General features: G+C 50.6%; 1 protein-coding gene across 1 annotated transcript in view; it reads left to right on the top strand.

Annotated features, from left to right (window-relative positions):
- FUZ (fuzzy planar cell polarity protein) overlaps positions 1-16,573 on the top strand; it is a gene marked incomplete at its 3' end in the record, with an annotated part of 38,802 nt that extends 22,229 nt beyond the window's left edge. The window contains exon 8 of the mRNA XM_030969757.1: positions 16,335-16,573. Within this exon, the coding sequence (XP_030825617.1) occupies positions 16,335-16,573 (239 nt within the window). The remainder of the gene's footprint in view (positions 1-16,334) is intronic.
- Between the last annotated feature and the right edge of the window lie 1,501 nt (positions 16,574-18,074).

Here is an 18,074-nt window from a genome sequence, read left to right as displayed (position 1 = left end):
TCTGAAACCCCCAATCCACAGGACCCCCAGAATTTCCGAGAATTTTTGGAATTTTGTGAGTGTGGATTCAGGGCTATCCGCACCTGATCCTCTCGAGGTGGTGAGTGCGGCATGTGGGAGCAGGGACTGCACTTGAACCACCCTAAAACCCCAAATCCCAGCCAGGACCCCCATTTGAGAATTTTGGGGTGTGAATTTGTGGATTTCAGGGGCCCAATCCACTTCCTGATCCTCTAGAGGTCGGACCCAGTGCGGCATGTGGCTACCAGAATGCAGCCTGCTGGTACAACTGCTCTCCTTGGGCAGGGGCAGGGGCCCAGGGGACGAACCCCCAGCGAGGGGGATCTCACCTGGCCCAGCGACCCGGAGCCCCGGGCCCCGGGCTGGGCTGAGGGCAGCAGCTGGGGAAGCGGGGCTGCTTGAGGGGTCAGGCGAGCTGGGGGTTTGGGAGAGTGGGGTCAGGGGCCGAGGGAAACTGGGGGTTTGGGAGAGTGAGGTCAGGGAAACTGGGGGGTTGGGGAAAAACGAGGAAAACAGCAGGGGTCGGGGTGGGAAATTGGGGGATTTGGGGAATTTGGAGTTGGGTCAGGCGGGGAAACTATGAAGTTGGGGAAAAGCGGGGGAAAAACAAGCGAGGGGTCCGGGGCGGGGAAACTGGGGGTTTGGGGAAATTGGGGGAAAAACAGCGGGGTCAGGGGTAAGAGTTTGGGGAAATTAGGGTCAGGGCAGGGGAAGTGCAGGGGATTTGGAAGTGGGGAAAACAAGGGGGTCAGGGTGGGGAAATTGGGGTTTGGGGAAAAACAGGGGAGAAAAACAACTTAGGGTCAGGCGGGGTGGGGGTTGGGAAAAGCGGGGAAAACAAGCGGGGGTCAGGCGGAAACTGGGGGAGTTTGGGGAAATTGGGGAAAACAGCGAGGGGTCAGGGGCGGGGGAAATTGGGGGTTTGGGGAAGAAACAGGGGAAAAACAAGCGGGGTCAGAGGCGGAAACTGGGGGTTGGGGGAAGTGGGGTCAGAGGCGGAAGTGGGATTTGGGAAGTGGGAAAAACAAGCGGGGTCAGGGTGAAGTGGGGATTAGGGTCAGGCGGGGGAAACTGGGGATTTGGAAGTGGGGTCAGGGTGGGAAATCGAGTGGGCAGGCGTGGCCCGGCCAGGAGGCGATGCTGAAACCCGAGTTCGGTGCCCGGCCTAGGCTGCCCGGCTGGCGCACATGGTGCCCATGTTGCAGCTGCGCCTCTTTCGTGGAGGCTGGCTTTCTGCGCCTTGGCTAACGTGGCCTTGGGGGCTGAGGCGTACCCAAATCCGCCAGAGGCAAGCAGGACGGGCCACGGTGCCATGGGAGGCGCCCAAGCATTGAGTGACACCATTGGGGTACAGGGCTGTGGGGGCTGGGGCGTACCCCAAATCCACCGGGAGGGCCAAGCGGGACAGGACTGTACGGTGGCATGGGAGGCGCCCCCAAGCATTGCATTGACACCATTGGGGTACAGGGATATGGGGTACAGGGAGAAACATGTGGGGCTGGGGGCATACCCCCAAATCATCAGAGACCCAAGCTTGGGACAAGGACCCGCGGTGGCAGCATGGGGCCTTAAACGTGAGTGACACCATTGGGGTACAAGATATAGGGTATTTGCCTGAGGCTGTGGGGCTGGGGGCGTGCCCCCAAAACTGCCAGGCAAGCAGGACAGGGACCTGCGGTGGCATGGGGCTGGCGTGATGACACCATTGGGGGCTGAGGCTGGGGCTGGGGTGTACCCCAAAACTACCAGGGCCAAGCCGGACCCAGGAGACCCACGGTGGCATGGGGAGGCGCCCAAAGCGTGGTGACACCATTGGGTACAGGGCTGTGGGGCTGGGGGCATACCCCAAATCGCCAGGGGCAAGCCGGGACAGGGACTTACAGTGAGCTGAGGGCCCAAGCGTGAGTGACACACGTTGGGGAACTTCATTGAAATTTTAGGGACATTAGGGGACATCATTGGGGTACAGGGGGACATCATTTGGGACACTGGGATTCTAAGGGACTGTGGGGCTGTGGGGATGTACTTGAGAAACATGAGTAACGGTGGGGACAGTGGGGTACAGGGGACATTGGGGCACAAGTGGGGGTCCTAGATTGTCATAGCGAAGGTGTCCCTAAGGTGATACCATGTGTGCGTGAGTGTCCTGAATGTCACCTGAGTGTCTCACCTGTCCCAGGTGTGCCAATAGCCGCTGGCAATGGGATTCTGACACCATTCACACCATGGGGCGGGACTGGGGGTCCCCTGAGTGTCCCTGGAGTGTCACCTGGGTGTCCCTGGGTGTCACCTGAGGTGTCCCTGGGTGTCCCCATGTGTCACCTGGGGTCTCACCTGTGCCAGGTGTGCGATGTACACTGGCCAATGGGATTCTGACACCATTCACACCATGGGGCATGGGCTGGGGGGGTCCCTGAGTGTCACCTGTGTCACATGAGGGGTTATCAGGATGTCACCTGAGGTGTCCCCCATGTGTCACCTGGAGTGTCTCTGTGTCCCGGGTGTGCTGATGTCCCAGCTGATAGCGAGTTCGAGTCCATCCGCACTGTGGAGACTGGGGGTCCTTGGTGTCCTGGGTGTCACCTGAGTGTCCCTAGGTGTCCCCATGTGTCACCTGAGTGTCACCACTGTGCCAGGTGTGCGATATCCCCGATGACCAATGGGATTCGAGTCCATCACTTCCGTGGATCCCTGGGGCACCGAGGGTCGGCGGAGGTTCCGAGGCTGACCTCGAGCTGGGGCACATGGCGGTGCAATGGTGGCTGGCGTGCCTTGAGGACGAAGCACTACCATGCTCAGGTACTGGGAGCACTTTGGGGCACTGGGAGCTGACTTTTTAGTGAGGGCACATTGTTGAATTTTTGAGGGGTGTAAATTCAATTTTGGGTGCTTAGGCTGAACTTTGAGAGTCACAAACTGAATTTTTGGCCTTCGTGCTGCATACCATCACATAAACTTCAGCCAGTGCCTCAACCCCAATTTAACCAACTTCAGTACATCCTCCCACCCTCCCCTAGCTTATTTTAAATTTTTCTCCCCAAACCCAGAGCATACTGGACCATACAGCCTCAACCTACTGCTTGCAGTGCGGGGGCAGTACCTGTCCTTCCTCACGTGCCCTCTGGCTGGCAGCCGAGGCAGCAGCTGAGGGGCCTGTTGGGCTGGCCCCCGGGGTCCCCTGGAGAATTTGAGAGCTGGAAGGGCTGGCGCTAGGGCGCAGTGTTCCTCAAAATGAAGGCGTTGAGTACCTGAGCATGGGATTTGTGCTGAGAAGCGGCGTACACATTTCGCGTTCTAGACCTCGATTGCATTCTGCCTCCATCTTGTGCCTCTCCTCTCATCCCTCCTCCTGGCCCGGGAAAAAGAAGCCGGGGAAAAGGCTGAGGGAAAGAGGCGGGGAAGAGGCGGGGAAAGAGGCGGGGAAAATGTGAGGTAGGCTGAGGGGCCGAGGCAGTGAGGAGGAGGCTGTGAGGGGAGGTGAGGATCCCCATCCCTAAAAAGGTCATGAGGGGAAACCCCTAAATCCCTAAAAATTCAAGGGAACCTCCTAAATCCTAAATTCATGAGGTGAGACACCTTCAATCCGAAATTGGCGAGGCATGGTCCCTCTGAACCCCAAGTTCATGAGGAGAATCCCCTAAATCTTAAAATCAGGTGAAAATCCTCATCCACAATTGATGAGGGGTGGAGCCCCTGAACTAAAATTCAGAGGGAAAACCCTAAATCCTAAAATCCATGGTGAGGAGGACACCTAAGTCCTAAAATTCAGGAGGGAAGATCCTCTAAACCCTAAAATTCCAGAAGAGGAGATGCCTAAATCCTAAAATTCCAGAGGGTGGGGATCCTCTAGTCCTAAGAATTCAGGAAGGTGGGATCCCCAAATCTAAAATTCATGAGGGGTAGGACCCTGAACCCCCAAAGAGGCCAGGGAGGAGCCCCAGCCCCCAAATCTGACTGAGAAGAGGAGGGACCCGAGGGTGGGATGAGGATGAACCCCAATAACCAAAGCTGGGGGCCCCAGACTTTGGTGAGATGACCGAGCACTTTGAATTCTCGGGTCAGGGGAGAAAAACCCAATGGAAAATGGGGAAGCGCCTGAACCCCAAAATCCCAAAATGGGGAGCTGTTAGCCCCCAAATCAGAGGACCTACGTGAGGAAAGAGGAGGACTATGTGAGAATTTAGGGGGACCTCCCATCCCCACAATTTAATGCCCAGAAGGGGGCTGGGGGAGGAGGGATTTGGGGGGTGTTGGGGCTGCGGGCACCCGAGATTTTTAGTGGGAGTGCAGTAGGATTGAGGGCTCTGTTTTTTGGAGGGCCCCCAAAATGGAATGTGAAACTGGGTATCCCGTGTGTTTGGTGTGGTGTGAGGACCCGAAACTGATGAAACCACCACAAAAAGTGACCCACTGGTACAAGTTGAATAAATACCATCTAAAAAATAGAGACGAACACAAAAGGTGATCCAAAACCAGTCCAAATCCTCTGAACTAACCTGATCCTGCAGGATCCCCAAGGCCCTAGGGAGGATCTTTGAGGAAAATGAGGCAAATCTGGGCTTAAAATCCTTGAAATGTGCTGGAAAAAGTCGAGGGCTGGGAGTTCCCAATGAGGTTTTGAGAGTTCCCAGAGTAGTTTAGGTTTATTTTGGGGATTCCCGGGGATTTAAGGGTTTTCTAGAGGAGGGTTTGCCAGGACACTGCCACTGCCCTCACGATTCAAAATGGCGGCGCCTCCTGCTTGCGAAGGCGGGAAACCTTCACTTCCGGCCTCGCCCCCGTAAAGGCGGTGAGCCAATCAGGGAGTCGTGAAAGGGGGCGGGACTATAGCACTCAACAAATCAGGAAGGCGCGACAACGGGGCGGAGCGAAATAACAGGGCAGATCAGGCGAGGGCTGGGCGACAAAGGAAACCGACCAATCAGAACAGAGAGTGCGGCAGAAGAGGAGGGCGGTGCGGCTTGCGGTGCTCAAGTGCGGCCTGGGTCAGCTCCGGCCCCGGTGCCGCCGCGCCGCCGCCATGAACATCCTTCCGAAGAAATCGTGGCATGTGCGGGAACAGGACAATGTAGCGCGCGTGCGGCGGCGGGACGAGCGGCGGCCGAGGTGGAACGGAGAAGCAGGACGCGCGCGCGCTGCGGAAGCGGAGCAGGGAGGCAGTGCTGAGGAGGGAACGGACGGGGGGAGGGTTGGGGGTAGGGATGGGAAGGGGCGTGGCCTTGATTGCACAGGAGCGAATCCCAGCATGAGCAGTTTTAGATATATTATAGAAGTAAGGGGCGTGGTTCCAGCGTGATTTGCCATGAACCATTTTTTGTTGACTCGGGGAAATGGACTGGGCTAAAAAGTTTTTGGGAGGCAAAAACAAATTCAGGGGCGTAAAGAATTTCGGGAGGGCAGAATAAATAGGGGCGGGTTAAAAGTCTGTGGGATCAGATTTGGGGATAAGAGTACCAGGAGGAATAAATTTGGGCGGGTTGGGGTGGAAAAGCTCTGTGGGGAGGGGATATTGGGAGAATTTGGGGCGCGGGAGGTACAGGGGTGCCCAGGCCTCTTTGCCCAGGTGCACTGAGCTCCTGCAGGCGGGCACCCGGTCAGGGGTCGCAGCCCCTCCCCCGGCCCCGTGCTGTTCCCGCACCCCGAGGGCCCCGAGCGGCTGAGGCTGAAAAAGGCAGGTGAGGGAGGGGTGTGGGGAGACCCCCTCAAAATATCCCACCTCAGAGTGAGGAGTGGAAATAGGATCTGGGGAAAAAAGGGGTTTGGAGGGATCCCCAGGTGGAGTTTCCACCCTCAGGAGAATGAAGGGGTGAAAATGGGGGCGGTTTTGGGAAAAAGGGATTTTTGGGGAATTTGGGAGAAAACTGAGGGATTTGGTATAGTGGGTGTTGCCTGAATCCCCCTCCCCAATTTCCCTCAGGATCAGTGAAGGTGGAGGGTTGGCTCAGTGGCATTTGTGTGGAAATGGGAGGATTTTTTGATGGAAAAGGGAGGAATTTGGGTATAGAAAGGAGGAATTTGGGTGGGAAAAGGGGAAATTAGGAGAAGGGGTGAGATTTTCAGCCGGGGGTCGCCTGAATCCCCTCCCATTTCTCCCTCAGGAGGCGGCCCGAGGAGATTGGAGGGGTGGAAAATGGCAGGATTTGGGTGGGAAATGCATTTGTGTACTGGGGAAAGAATTGGAGAATTTTGAGGTGAAAAAGCAGGAATTTAGTGTGGGGTATTTTCACCTGGGGGGACTAAATCCCCTCCCCCAATAATTTCCCACTCAGGAGCAGGGCCGGGTGGGGGTGGGGATGGAAAATGGCGGCATTTGTGGGAGAAAATTTGTGTTGGAAAAGTGTGTGGAAAAGTGGAAATCTGGGTGAAAAAGGGGAAACTGGGAAAAGGGGAATTTTCAGCCGGGGGTGGTCCTTACTGAATCCCCTCCCAATTTTCCCCCTCAGGATTGGCAGGAGATTGGAGGGTGGGGATGGAAAATGGCGGCATTTGTGGGAAAAAAGGGAAATTTATTGGGGGGAAAAGGGAAATTTATGTGGGAGAAAGGGAAATTTGTGTGGGAGAAGGTGGAATTTTGGAATTTGGGAATAAAGGAAGGAATTTTCACTGGGGGAGGTCTTACCCCAAATCCCCCTCCCAATTTTTCCCCCCTCAGGAGTGGCTGGTGGAGGGTGGGGTTGAAAACAGGCATTTGTGTGGGAAAGGGTGGGATTTGGATGGAAGCGGTGGTGGGTATAAAGCAATTTAGATGGGAAAGGAGAATTTGGGAATGAAGGAGGTGTTTTTGGCATAGGGGGTCAGCTGAATCCCTCCCAATTTCCCCTCAGGAACAGTGGAGAGATTGGAGGGTGGGGTTTGAAAATGGCAGCATTTCTGTGGGAAAAAGGGGACATTTATTGTGGAAAAATGCAAATTTTGAGTGAAAAAGCAGGAGGTGAGGAAAAGCTGCAGGATTTTCACTCTGGAGGACTAGTCCCCCTCCCCAATTTCCCCCCCTCAGGAGCGGTGGGAGATTGGAGGATTGGGTATGAAAAATGTAAGCACTTGTGTGGGAAATGGGAGAGGTAGGTGTAAAATCAGGAATTTATTAAAAACCGAGTTTTCTACGGGGGTCTCTATGAATCCCTCTGTTCCCCTCAGGAACAGTGGGCGGTGGAAGAGGGTGGAAAGCCAAACCTTGGCAGGAATGGGAAATTTGTGTGGGAAAAAGGAGAATTTTGAGTATAGAAATCAGAATTTGATGAAAGCAGTTTTTCACTGGGAGGGTCTCACCTTGAATCCCCACTCCCAATTTCCCCCCAAGGCATGAGGCAGGCCCTGGGGGTCCTGACCTGGGCAGAAGCGGCCTGTGAGCCTGCCTGGTACCTGCAGCCCCAGCTGGGGAGGTCCCGGGAGGTGCAGGGCGCAAGAGCGTGCTAGACCCGCTGCAGGGCATGAGGAAGGAGCTGCACCGAGCCCCCAGCCACAAACCCCCAGCCTCGGCAACAGAAGCCCCCGGAGAGAGCGGGGCAGGAAGGAGTGAGTGGTTGAGTAGTGCTTAATTAATATAGATTCATCGCATTTTCCATTACGTTAGTGCTGCCATGAATATCCTTCCCCTCTTAGTACCTCCCTTAATTAGTGAGTGTGCGTTGGTATTTACTTAACCCTGTGGCCCCAATGAGGCATTTGACCCACTGGAATTAGTGCCCTAATTGTACCTAGTACCCCAGTGCTTTACCTCTAATTGTATCCCTAATTGGCAAGCAGTACCATAATTGGTATAATCACCCCTTATCAACAACAGTACCTAATTAACAAATTATCTTTAATTGCTCCTATACCATTTGTCCCCAACTAACCATAGTACCCTAATTAACCCCTTAATACACCTAATTAGCAGTTACCCCTGTTGACCCATGGTACCCCATGGTAACTACTGAATTGCTCTGTTGCTAATTATCTCTGATTGCCCCAGCGAACCACTTGGTATACAGTGGCAACAATACCTAATTGCTTATGATTGCCCTAATTAACCCTTGGTGCCTAATTAGCCTTAGTACCCTAATTAACCACCTAATTACCCATGTATCTCAATTACCCCCATGATTAACCACTTAGTACTTCTATTGCTAATTATCTCTAATTACCCCAACTAACCACTGAATTGCCCCTATAATTATCTCTAATGACCCCCAACTAACCACTTAGTACCCTAATTGTCTCTAGTACCCCAACTAACCACCCTAGTACCCCTAAGGTAACCTCTCAATTACACCTCTCATTGTATAACTCCCCTAGTGTAATAAGCCCATTAGCGACCAGCCGTTCCCCGTGCAGCTCCCAGGGAGGCTAATTAGCATGAGTACTGGCTGCAGGCTGTGAGGCCTGCGGCGGCTTGGCGCTTGGCCTTGGGGGAGGCGGCGGGAGGCGGGCAGGAGAACTGCTCGAGGGGGGGCTTCTGGCGGGAGCAGCCTTGAGGACCCCAGGGCCCGAGACCCCGGGACCCCGGCGGCAGCGGCCTACAACAACCAGTTCCACCAGCGGCTGTACGGGGGCCACAAGTTCAACTGAGAGCCGAGAAATCCCACCTGGGACACCCCAAATTCACTTGGAACATCCCAGATTCACCTGGAATTACTGATGGACAGTTCCACTCGCTGGCAACACTGAGGGGGGCACGGGCTTCAACTGGTGAGGCTCCACCTGGAACCCCCAGGATTCATGGAACATCCTGGAATCCGGCAATGGACAGTTCCACCACAGCGGCTGTACTTGAGGGGGCACAAAGTTCAACTGAGAGCCAATCCACCTGGGACACCCAAATTCACCCAGGAATTCCCAAATTCACTTGGAGCATCCCAGAATCGGCAATGGACAGTTCCACCGCTGGCTGGCACGGGGGGAACACAAGAAGAGTTCAACTGAGGCAATCACCTGGAATTCCCAGAATTCCTTGGAACATCCCAGATTCACCCTGGAATTACTGATGGACAGTTCCACCAGCGGCTGGCAACTTGCGGGGGACAAAGTTCAACTGAGGCAATCCACCTGGAACCCCAGAATTCACTTAGAACATCCCAGATTCCTGGAATTATTGATGGACAGTTCCACCCCCGCGGCTGTACGCGAGGGGGCACAAAGTTCAACACTGAGAGCCCGAAATCACCTGGAACCCCAGGATTCACTTGGAACATGCCCCAAAGTGCATGGAACATTCCCCAGGGAATCGGCAATGGACAGTTCCATCCCGGGGCTGGTACAAAGTTCAAGTGAGCCCCGAAAATCCAGCTGGAACAGCCCAGAATTCACTTGGAACTTCCAGATTACACTTGGGCATCCCCAGAATCGGCAATGGACAGTTCCACCCGCGGCACAGCGCGGGGGAACACAAAGTTAACTGAGCTTGAAATCCACCTGGAATTCCCAAATTCACTTGGAACATCCCAGATTCTACAGAATTACTGATGGACAGTTCCACCGCTGGCTGGCACGGGGGACAAAGTTCAACTGAGCCCGAAATCCACCTGGAACCCCCCAGAATTCACTTGGGAATATCCCCAGAGATCGGCAATGGACGGTTCCATCCCCAACCTGGGGGGCACACAGGGGTGCCCCCAAATTCACCTGAGAGCCCCAAACCCCCCTCAAATCTTCAATGGACGGTTCCATCCCAAACTGGGCAGGGAACCCCAAATCCCCAGGAACCCCAAATACCCCAGTGCCCCCCTCCCCCAAGGCAATGGAACCTCCCAGTCCCTCTTAGAACCCCCTTGGTGGAACAAACCCAGTAGAATTTGGGGGGATTGATCAACCTGAAATTCTGAGGGAAAGAAGATTTTTGAGGGGAGGAAGCTTCCGAAAGAGGTACAGGGGTCAAAGAAGATTTTGGGAGTGGGAACCCAAAAATCCCCTCCCCACAACGACCTCTGATATAAAACTATTTATTCATAAATATTTTCCAAATGAAAATAACTTTTCTGAAAATATCTTCAACTGCTTGGGATGGGAGATGGCAAAACCCCAAACCCCGGAAGACTAAAAAGAAACCAAAAACCCCAAAACCAAAAAAAAAAAAAAACCCCCAAAATCCCATTTTTAACCCCCTCCCCACCCCAAAAACAACAGCACCGGGAGGGGAAATTTGGGAGTAATTAGGAGAATTTGGGGCTGTGGTTGGTTCTGACCCCCAGGGCATGCAGGGGGCTACAGGAAGAATTTTGGGAGTTTTCTGGGAGAAATTTGGGGTTTTGAGAGGATTTGGGGTTTGGGGTGCCCCTCGCAAGGTCTCGGTCCTCCAGGTATAGGTACTGAGTGAATCCCTTCCTTCTTTAGCTGCCCCACTTCTCGTAGTCGAAGTAAATGTAAGTGCCACAAATGGAAATTTCGGAGGGTAAAGGGTCAGGGGACCCAGAAATCAACAGAGGACCCCAAAAACCCCCCCAACCCCAAAAAAAAACCCGTGAAAGTAAGTTTAGGCGGGGATTTTAGGGCATTTTGGGGATTTTAGGGAATTTTTTTTATTTTGGGGGATTTTTGGGATTTTAAAGGGATTTTTGATTTTTGGGGGTTTGGGGCACAGGGGACCCAAAAGCCCAACCCCAAAAACCCGTGGCTCGGTTAGGGTGGAGATTTTAGGGCATTTTGGGGGATTTAGGGGAAAATTTTTGGATTTTAGGGGGGATTTTTTTATTTTAGGAAAAATTTGGGGATTTTAGGGGAATTTTGAGATTTTGGGGTGCAAGGAATTTGGGAGAACCCAAAACCAAAGAGGACTGAAAACCCAACCCAAAACCCGTGAAAATCGGATTCGTGAGGAGATTTTGGGGCATTTTGGGGATTTTTGAGAAACTTTTGCCCCCAAATTGGGATGTTGTTTTTGTAGAATTTTGGGTGAAGGGTAGAATTTTGGAATTTTGAAGTCTGGGATAGAAATTCAGAATTTGGAGTGGGATGGTTTTGTGACTCTATCCTAAAAACATCATTAAAAATTCAATTTTAATCGATTTAAATCCATTAAAAGGTAGGATTTTGAAGCCATTTTAAGGCCGATTTATTGAGTTTTTGCTTTAAAATCGAATTTTGGGGAATTTAGAATTTGGGGAGTCTGACCTGCAATTTCGTCCGTGATGGTTTTGGGCTCCTCGTTACTCTGAACCACATCATGTACTTGATAGGCATACATTGTACTTCAGGGCCTTGTATGGTACTGAGCCTTGGTGCCTAAAAGCGTAAATTCACCCCAAAAATCCATGGAACTGCCTTTGACGGCCCCAAAACACAAACATTTCAGTTAGGAGGGATGTTCTGAAATTTTACCCCAAAATAGCTGAATTTTCCCCTCAAAAATGAATTTATACTGAATTTGCAAAAAATCAGAATTTAGTCTGAATTTTCCCCTCAAATCGAAATTTATTCTAATTTTTACCAAAAATCAGGATTTAGTCTGAATTTTCCCCCCAAAAATCAAATTTGTCTGAATTTTTGCAAAAATTGAATTTATTCTCAATTTTCACACAAAATTGGGTATTCTGAATTTTATCCCCAAAAAACTGGATTTTTTTCTGAATTTTAGCTTAAAAAGATAGAATTTATTCTGAATTTTACCCAAAATGAATTTATTCTGAATTTTCTAAAAATCAGAAATTTATTCTAATTTTGCTTAAAAGTAGGAATTTATTCTAGATTTTCCTTAAAAATAGAATTTATTCTGAATTTTCCCCAAAAACTGGAATTTATTCTGAATTTTCCCAAAAAGCTGGAATTTATTCTGAATTTTCACCCAAAAAGTGGAATTCATTCACAATTTTTACCAGAAATTGGAATTTATTCTGAATTTAACTTAAAAATTGGAATTTATTCTGAATTTTCACCCCAAAAATTGGAATTTATTCTGAATTTTTAAGCCCAAAAAAATCAGAATTTATTCTGAATTTTCACCAAAAAATCGAATTTATTCTAGTTTTCCTTAAAATCGAGATTTGTCTGAATTTTCCCCAAAAACTGGAATTTATTCTGAATTTTCACCCCAAAATTGGAATTCATTCTGATTTTACCCAAAAATTGGAATTTATTCTGAATTTTCACCCAAAAATCAGAATTTATTCACAATTTTCACCAAAAAATGAATTTATTCTGGGTACAGCCCCCAAAATTCTCAATTTTCCCCACAAAAAAACTAGATTTGTGTGAATTTCACAAATATTCTAGAATTTAATCTGAATTTTACCTCCAAAAATCACCCAAAAATTCTGATTTTTATTTTTGATACAGTTTTTGGTGCTTTTTTGGGTTTTTAGATTTTTTGGGGATTTTTGGAATCTTTGGTTTTGGGGGTATTCACAGGAATTTTGGGTGGATCTGGGGGGTTGGGGCAGTTTGTGCATTTACAAGAGGTTTTGATTTTTGGGGTGGACTTTGGGATTTTTGGTCCCAGGATTTTGGGCTGAACTCCCGGAGTTTTGGGGTGAATTCCAGGGATTTTGGGGGAAATTCTCAGGAATTTTGGGAGTAGATGGATCTGGGGGATATTTAGAGGGGGACTTTGGGGCAATTTTGGGGTTTTGGGTTTTGAATTCCCGGGATTTTGGGGTAAATTCCGGGGTTTTGGGGCAGTTTTTGGAGATTGCATTTTGGGTGAATTTTGTGGGGATTTTTGGGATTTTTTGAATTTCAGAGTTTTGGGGTGAACTGCCGAGTTTTTGGGGTGAATTCAGGGATTTTAGAACTTGATTTAGAAGGGGTTAATTTTTGGGGGGATTTTTGGGGATTTTGGGATTTTGAATTCCCAGGGTTTTGGTGGTCTCGGGATTTTGGGGTGGTGGGTGAATTTAAGGTGAGCCTGGCCCAGGGTTTTGGGATTTTTACCTTTGAATTCCCAGGGTTTTGGGGTGAATTCGGGGATTTTTTGGGGTGAATTTGGGGGATTTGGTGCCTCAGGGAGTAGAAGATGAAGAGAGGCTCTGGAGAGCAGATTCTGGGCATTTTGGGGTGGTCTCAGGAATTTTTGGGGTGGTACGGGGATTTTTGATTTTGAATTCCCAGGATTTTGGTGTAAGTCTCGGGATTTTTGGGGTGGTGGGGGATTTTGTGGGGAGTTTTGGGATTTTGGGTTCCCAGGATTTTGGGGTGAACTGCCGGAGTTTTTGGGGTGAAATTTTGGGTGGATCTGGGGGATATTTAGGGGGACTTTGGGGGCGAATTTGGGGTTTTTGGAGTTTTGAATTCCCAGAATTTTGGTGTAGTGAATTCCCTGGGATTTTTGGGGTGAATTCTCTGGATTTTGGGGGCTGATTTTGGGGGTGAATTTTTGGGGGATTTTTGGAGTTTTTGAATGCCCAGGATTTTGGTGTAGAATTCTCTGGGATTTTTGGGCCGAAGTCTCTGGGATTTTTGGAAGGGTGAATTCTAGGAATTTTGGTGTAGAATTCCAGGGATTTTTCCCAGGGTGAATTCCGGGGATTTTGGGTGTGGTCTCTGGGATTTTGGGATTTTACCCCCAATTCCCAGGATTTTTGGTGTAAATTCCTATAGGGATTTTTGGGCTGAATTCAGGGATTTTTGGTGTAAATTCTCGAATTTTTAGTGCTGAATTCCTACCGGGATTTTTGGGCTGGGTGGTGATTTTGGAGAATTCAAAGGATTTTTGGTGTAAATTCTCGAGTTTTGGTAGCAATTCTGGGATTTTGGGGTGATTTTGGCCGAATTCGTGGATTTGGGTACCTCAGGTAGTAGAAGATGAAGAAGAGAGGGTCTCGGTGCTCAAGCTGGTAGAACTCCAGAGTGTCAGTGGGGGGCAGCTGGTGGTGAGGTGGGGCAGGAGTTGCGGGGCAGGTGCACACAGGGGGGCAAACAGCGTCGGGTCCAAGCGGCCCAAAAAGCGAGGGCAACTTGACCCAAAAAACAGCAAAACAGAGCAAAAAGCAGGCAAAAATAGCCAAAACAAAGCAAAAGCAGCGGGCAACGGGCAAAAACCAGCCAAAAGCAGGCACTTGGGCAAAAATGGCCAAAAACAGCATGGGCAAAAGCGGGCAAAAAGCAGGGCCAAAAATGGCATGGCCAAAAGCGAGACAGCAGTAAAAACAGGCAAAAGCTTGACCAAAAATGGGCAAAAAGCAGTAAAATGGGCAAAAATATGGCCAAAAAATGGGCAAAAGCAGGTAAGCAGACACTTGACCAAAAAGCAGGGTAAAAAGCAGTAAAAAGCAGGCAAAAATGGCCAAAATGAACAGATAAAAAAAATGGGCAAAATGGCCAAAAGCGGGCAAAATAGCCCAAAAATAGGCAAAAATAGGCAAAAGCAGGCAAAATGGCCAAAAAACGGGTAAAATAGGTAAAATAGCCCAAAACGGCGGGCAAAAAACGGGCAAAAAATGGCCAAAATGGTGTAAATTCTCGGGTACAGTGTAAATTCTCGAGTTTTTGGGTGGAGTAGGGTGATTTTGATTCCGGGAATTTTGGTGTAAGTGCCAGGTACTGAGTGTCAAATACTCAGGATTTTTGGGGTGGGAGGTGATTTTTTGCCAGAGGCGAATTCCGGGGATTTTGGTGTAAATTCTCCCGAGGATTTTTTGGTGTAAATTCCTCGGGATTTTTGGGGTGATTTTGGGAGGGTGATTTTTGGTAATTCGAGTTTTTTGGTGTAAATTCTCGGGATTTTGAGGTGTATGTAAATTCCTAGGGATTTTTGGGAGGGTGATTTTTGGGCGAGAATTCCATTGGACCCTCTCAGAACCTCAGGTAGTAGAAGGAAGTGACCAAAAACCCCAAAATTCTCATTTAAGTGCTGGTAAAACCCCCAAAAACCCAGTGGGGGCAAATGGTGGTGGACCCCAGTGGGGCAGGGGGTTTTGGGGCAGGTACTTTTAGGGAATAATTCCACCTGATCCTCTCGAGTTGGGGCAAGCGGGTGGAGGCAAAAGGGGCAAAATGGGACTGCACTTGTACCAGCCACCCTGGCCAAAACCCCCAAATCGGGCAAAAAGCGGGGACCCCAAAATGGCCAAAAGCGGGCAAAAAGCGGCCAAAAACAGGCGCGGCCAAAATGGGCAAGGGGCAAAAAAAAATATTTTACAAAAACGGAAAAACAGGACCCGAATTCACCTGAAATGGCTCTCAGAACCAAAAATGGCCACGTGGAACAAAAAAGTGAAATGGGCAAAAAAAAAAAGCGGGCAAAATGGCCAAAAGCGGGTAAAAAATGGGTAAAATGGCCAAACAGACCCCGAAAGCCAAAAAACCCTAAAAACCCTAGGGGCCCCCAAAATCCACACTATAGCCCCCAAATCCCCCCGGGGAGCCCCAAATTTGAGAATTTTGGGAATTTAGGAATTTTTCAGGTGGAATCAGGGCCCAATCACATTTCCTGATCCCCCAAATCTCACTGAAACCCCCTCAAACCCCAAATTTCAGGGGAATTTAGTCAGGGCCCATGTGATCCTCCAAAATGCAGCAACTGGTGCCAAAAATTCCTCTGAAACCTCCTAAAATCCCCAAAATCCCACCCGGGACCCCCGAATTTCGAGGTTGGGAATTTAGGGACAATTCCCACCTGACCTCTCAGAACCCAAGCATTGAACAAAGTGATTAAAAGAAACCCAAAATTCAGATTTAACTGCTAGGAACCCAAAAATCCAAAAAATCCTATAGCCCCCCAAATCCCACCCGGGGAGCCCCCAGAATTTTGGGAATTTTAGGAATTTCAGAATTTAGGGCCCAATTCCCACCTGACCCTCTCAGAACCCAGCGTGGAATAAAAGTGATGAAAAATCCTGAAAATTCACATTTCACTGCATTTTTCAACCCCAAATCTCACTGAAACCCCTCAAACCCCAGAATTTAGGAATTTTTGGGAATTTCGAGGGAATTTCAGGGCCCAATCCACACCTGATCTCTCGAATGGGGCCCAGATTAGGCATGTGATTGCACCAAAATGCCAACTTAATTCCTCCTGAAACCTCCTAAAATCTCCCCAAAATCCCACCCCAGGACCCCCCAGGAATTTGGGGAATTTTTGGGAATTTAGGGACCAATTCCCACCCTGACCCTCTCAGAACCCAAAACGTGGAACAAAAGTGATTAAAAAACCCAAAATTCACATTTAACTGCTCCAAACCCCAAAAGTCACAAACCCCCAAATCCCCGGGGGCCCCAGAATTTTGGAATTTTTCAACAATTTGTGAATTTTGAAGGGCCCAATCCCACCTGACCCTCTCCAGGACCCCAAAGCGTTTGGGGTGGGAAATCCTTTTGGATTTCACCACCCTTCAAAACCCCCAAATCTCACTGCCCCTCAAAACCCCCAGAATTTGATTTTTGGAATTTTTGTGGTGTTTCAGGGCCCAATCACATGGTGATCCTCTCAGGTCGGACCGGAGTGCGGCATGTGGTGGTGCCAAAAATCCTGCAGCAATTGCTGGTACAGCTGCTCCTTGGGCAGGGGCAGGGGGCCCAGGGGACGAACCCCCAGCGAGAGGGGATGCTCACCTCGCCCAGCGACCCCCCCGGGCCCCCCGGGGCCCAAAAGCTGGGGGAGAAAGTGATTAAAAACAGGCAGGGCCTGGGAGGTTTTGGGGAGGTAAGGGTCAGCAGCTCTTTGGGAATTTTTGAGAATGTCAGAGGCGGGGAAACTGGGGGTTTGAGAGCAGGCTTAAACTCTTGAGGGTCAGGGTGAATTGGGGGATTTGGGTTGGGGGGATTTGGGGGTCAGAGCTGAGGGAAGCAGGGGATTTGAGAGCGGGGGAAAAACAAGCGGGGTCAGGGGGGAAACTGGGGGGTTTGGGGAAGTGGGGAAAAACAAGCGGGGTCAGGGAAGCTGAGGGGGAAGTGGGGATTTGGGAAGTGGGGTCAGGCTGAGGAGGTGGGGGGATTTGGGGAAGTGGGGAAAACACTTGGTCAGGGTGCAGGGGAAGTGGGGATTTGGGGGCTGGGGAAAAACAACAGGGTCAGGGGCGGGGAGTGGGGATTTGGGGAAAAAGCGGGGAAAAACAAGCGGGGTCAGGAGGAAAACTGGGGGGTTTGGGGAAGTGGGGAAAAAACGGGTCAGGGTCAGAAGTGGGGGGGGAAAAACAGGGGAAAAACGGGTCAGGGCAGGGGAAACTGGGGGTTTGGGGAAATTGGGGGTCAGAGGCGGGAAATTGGGGGGATTTGGGGGGAAATGCGGGGAAAACAACGGGGTCAGGGTGGGGAAATTGGGGGATTGGGGTCAGGGGGGGAAACTGGGGGATTTGGGGGATTTGGGGTCAGGGTGGGAAATTGGGGATTTGGGGGGAAAACAGGGGGGGAAGCTTGGGAAACTGGGGATTTGGGGGGATTGGGGTCAGGGTGGGGAACTGGGGGTTTGGGGAAAACGGGGGAAAAACAAGGGTTTGGGGTCAGGGAAATTGGGGAAAACTCAGGGGGGAAACTGGGGGGATTTGGGGAAGTGGGGGGATTTGGGGAAAACGGGGGGAAACGTCAGGGTGGGGGCTGGGGGATTTGGGGGGGAAATGGGGGAAAAACAGGTCAGGGGCAGGGAAATTGGGGGTTTGGGGGTCAGGGGTGGGGGAGGGGATTTGGGGGATTGGGCTCAGTTTGGGGAGTTGGGGCCAGTTTGGAGGGGTTTTAGGTCAGTTTGGGGGGAATTTGGGGGTCAGTTGGGGGGATTTGGGGGGGGGATTTGGGGGTGTTCTGGAGGGGGGATTTAAGGAGGATCTGGGGGAGTTTCTGCAGGGGTTTGGCGATTTGGGGTCTTGGGGGAGACTTGGGAGGGATTTTGGGGGAAGTTTTGGGGGATTTAGGGAAATTTTGGGGATTTGGGTCCAGTTTGGGGAAGTTTTGGGGGTTTGGGGAGAATTTGGGGGTTTGTGGATGATTGGAAGGGGTTCAGGGAGATTTGGGGAAGTTTTGGGGGGATTTTTGGGGAGATTTGGACAAGTTTTGGGGGGATTTGGGGGTGACTGCTGGGGTTGGGGGGATTTGGGTGGATTTGGGGGGATTTGGGCAGGGGCAGGGGATGCTGACCATACTTAGGACCAGGCAACAGCAGCTCTGGGGGAAAAACGGGGAAAAGCGGGGAAGCCTTGGGGTCAGGGTGGAAG

This window comes from Camarhynchus parvulus, unplaced genomic scaffold (genome assembly GCF_901933205.1).
Source record: "Camarhynchus parvulus unplaced genomic scaffold, STF_HiC, whole genome shotgun sequence".
NCBI lineage: Eukaryota > Metazoa > Chordata > Aves > Passeriformes > Thraupidae > Camarhynchus > Camarhynchus parvulus.
Note: the sequence above shows the minus strand (reverse complement) of the source record. Positions and strands in the feature narration are given on the sequence as shown.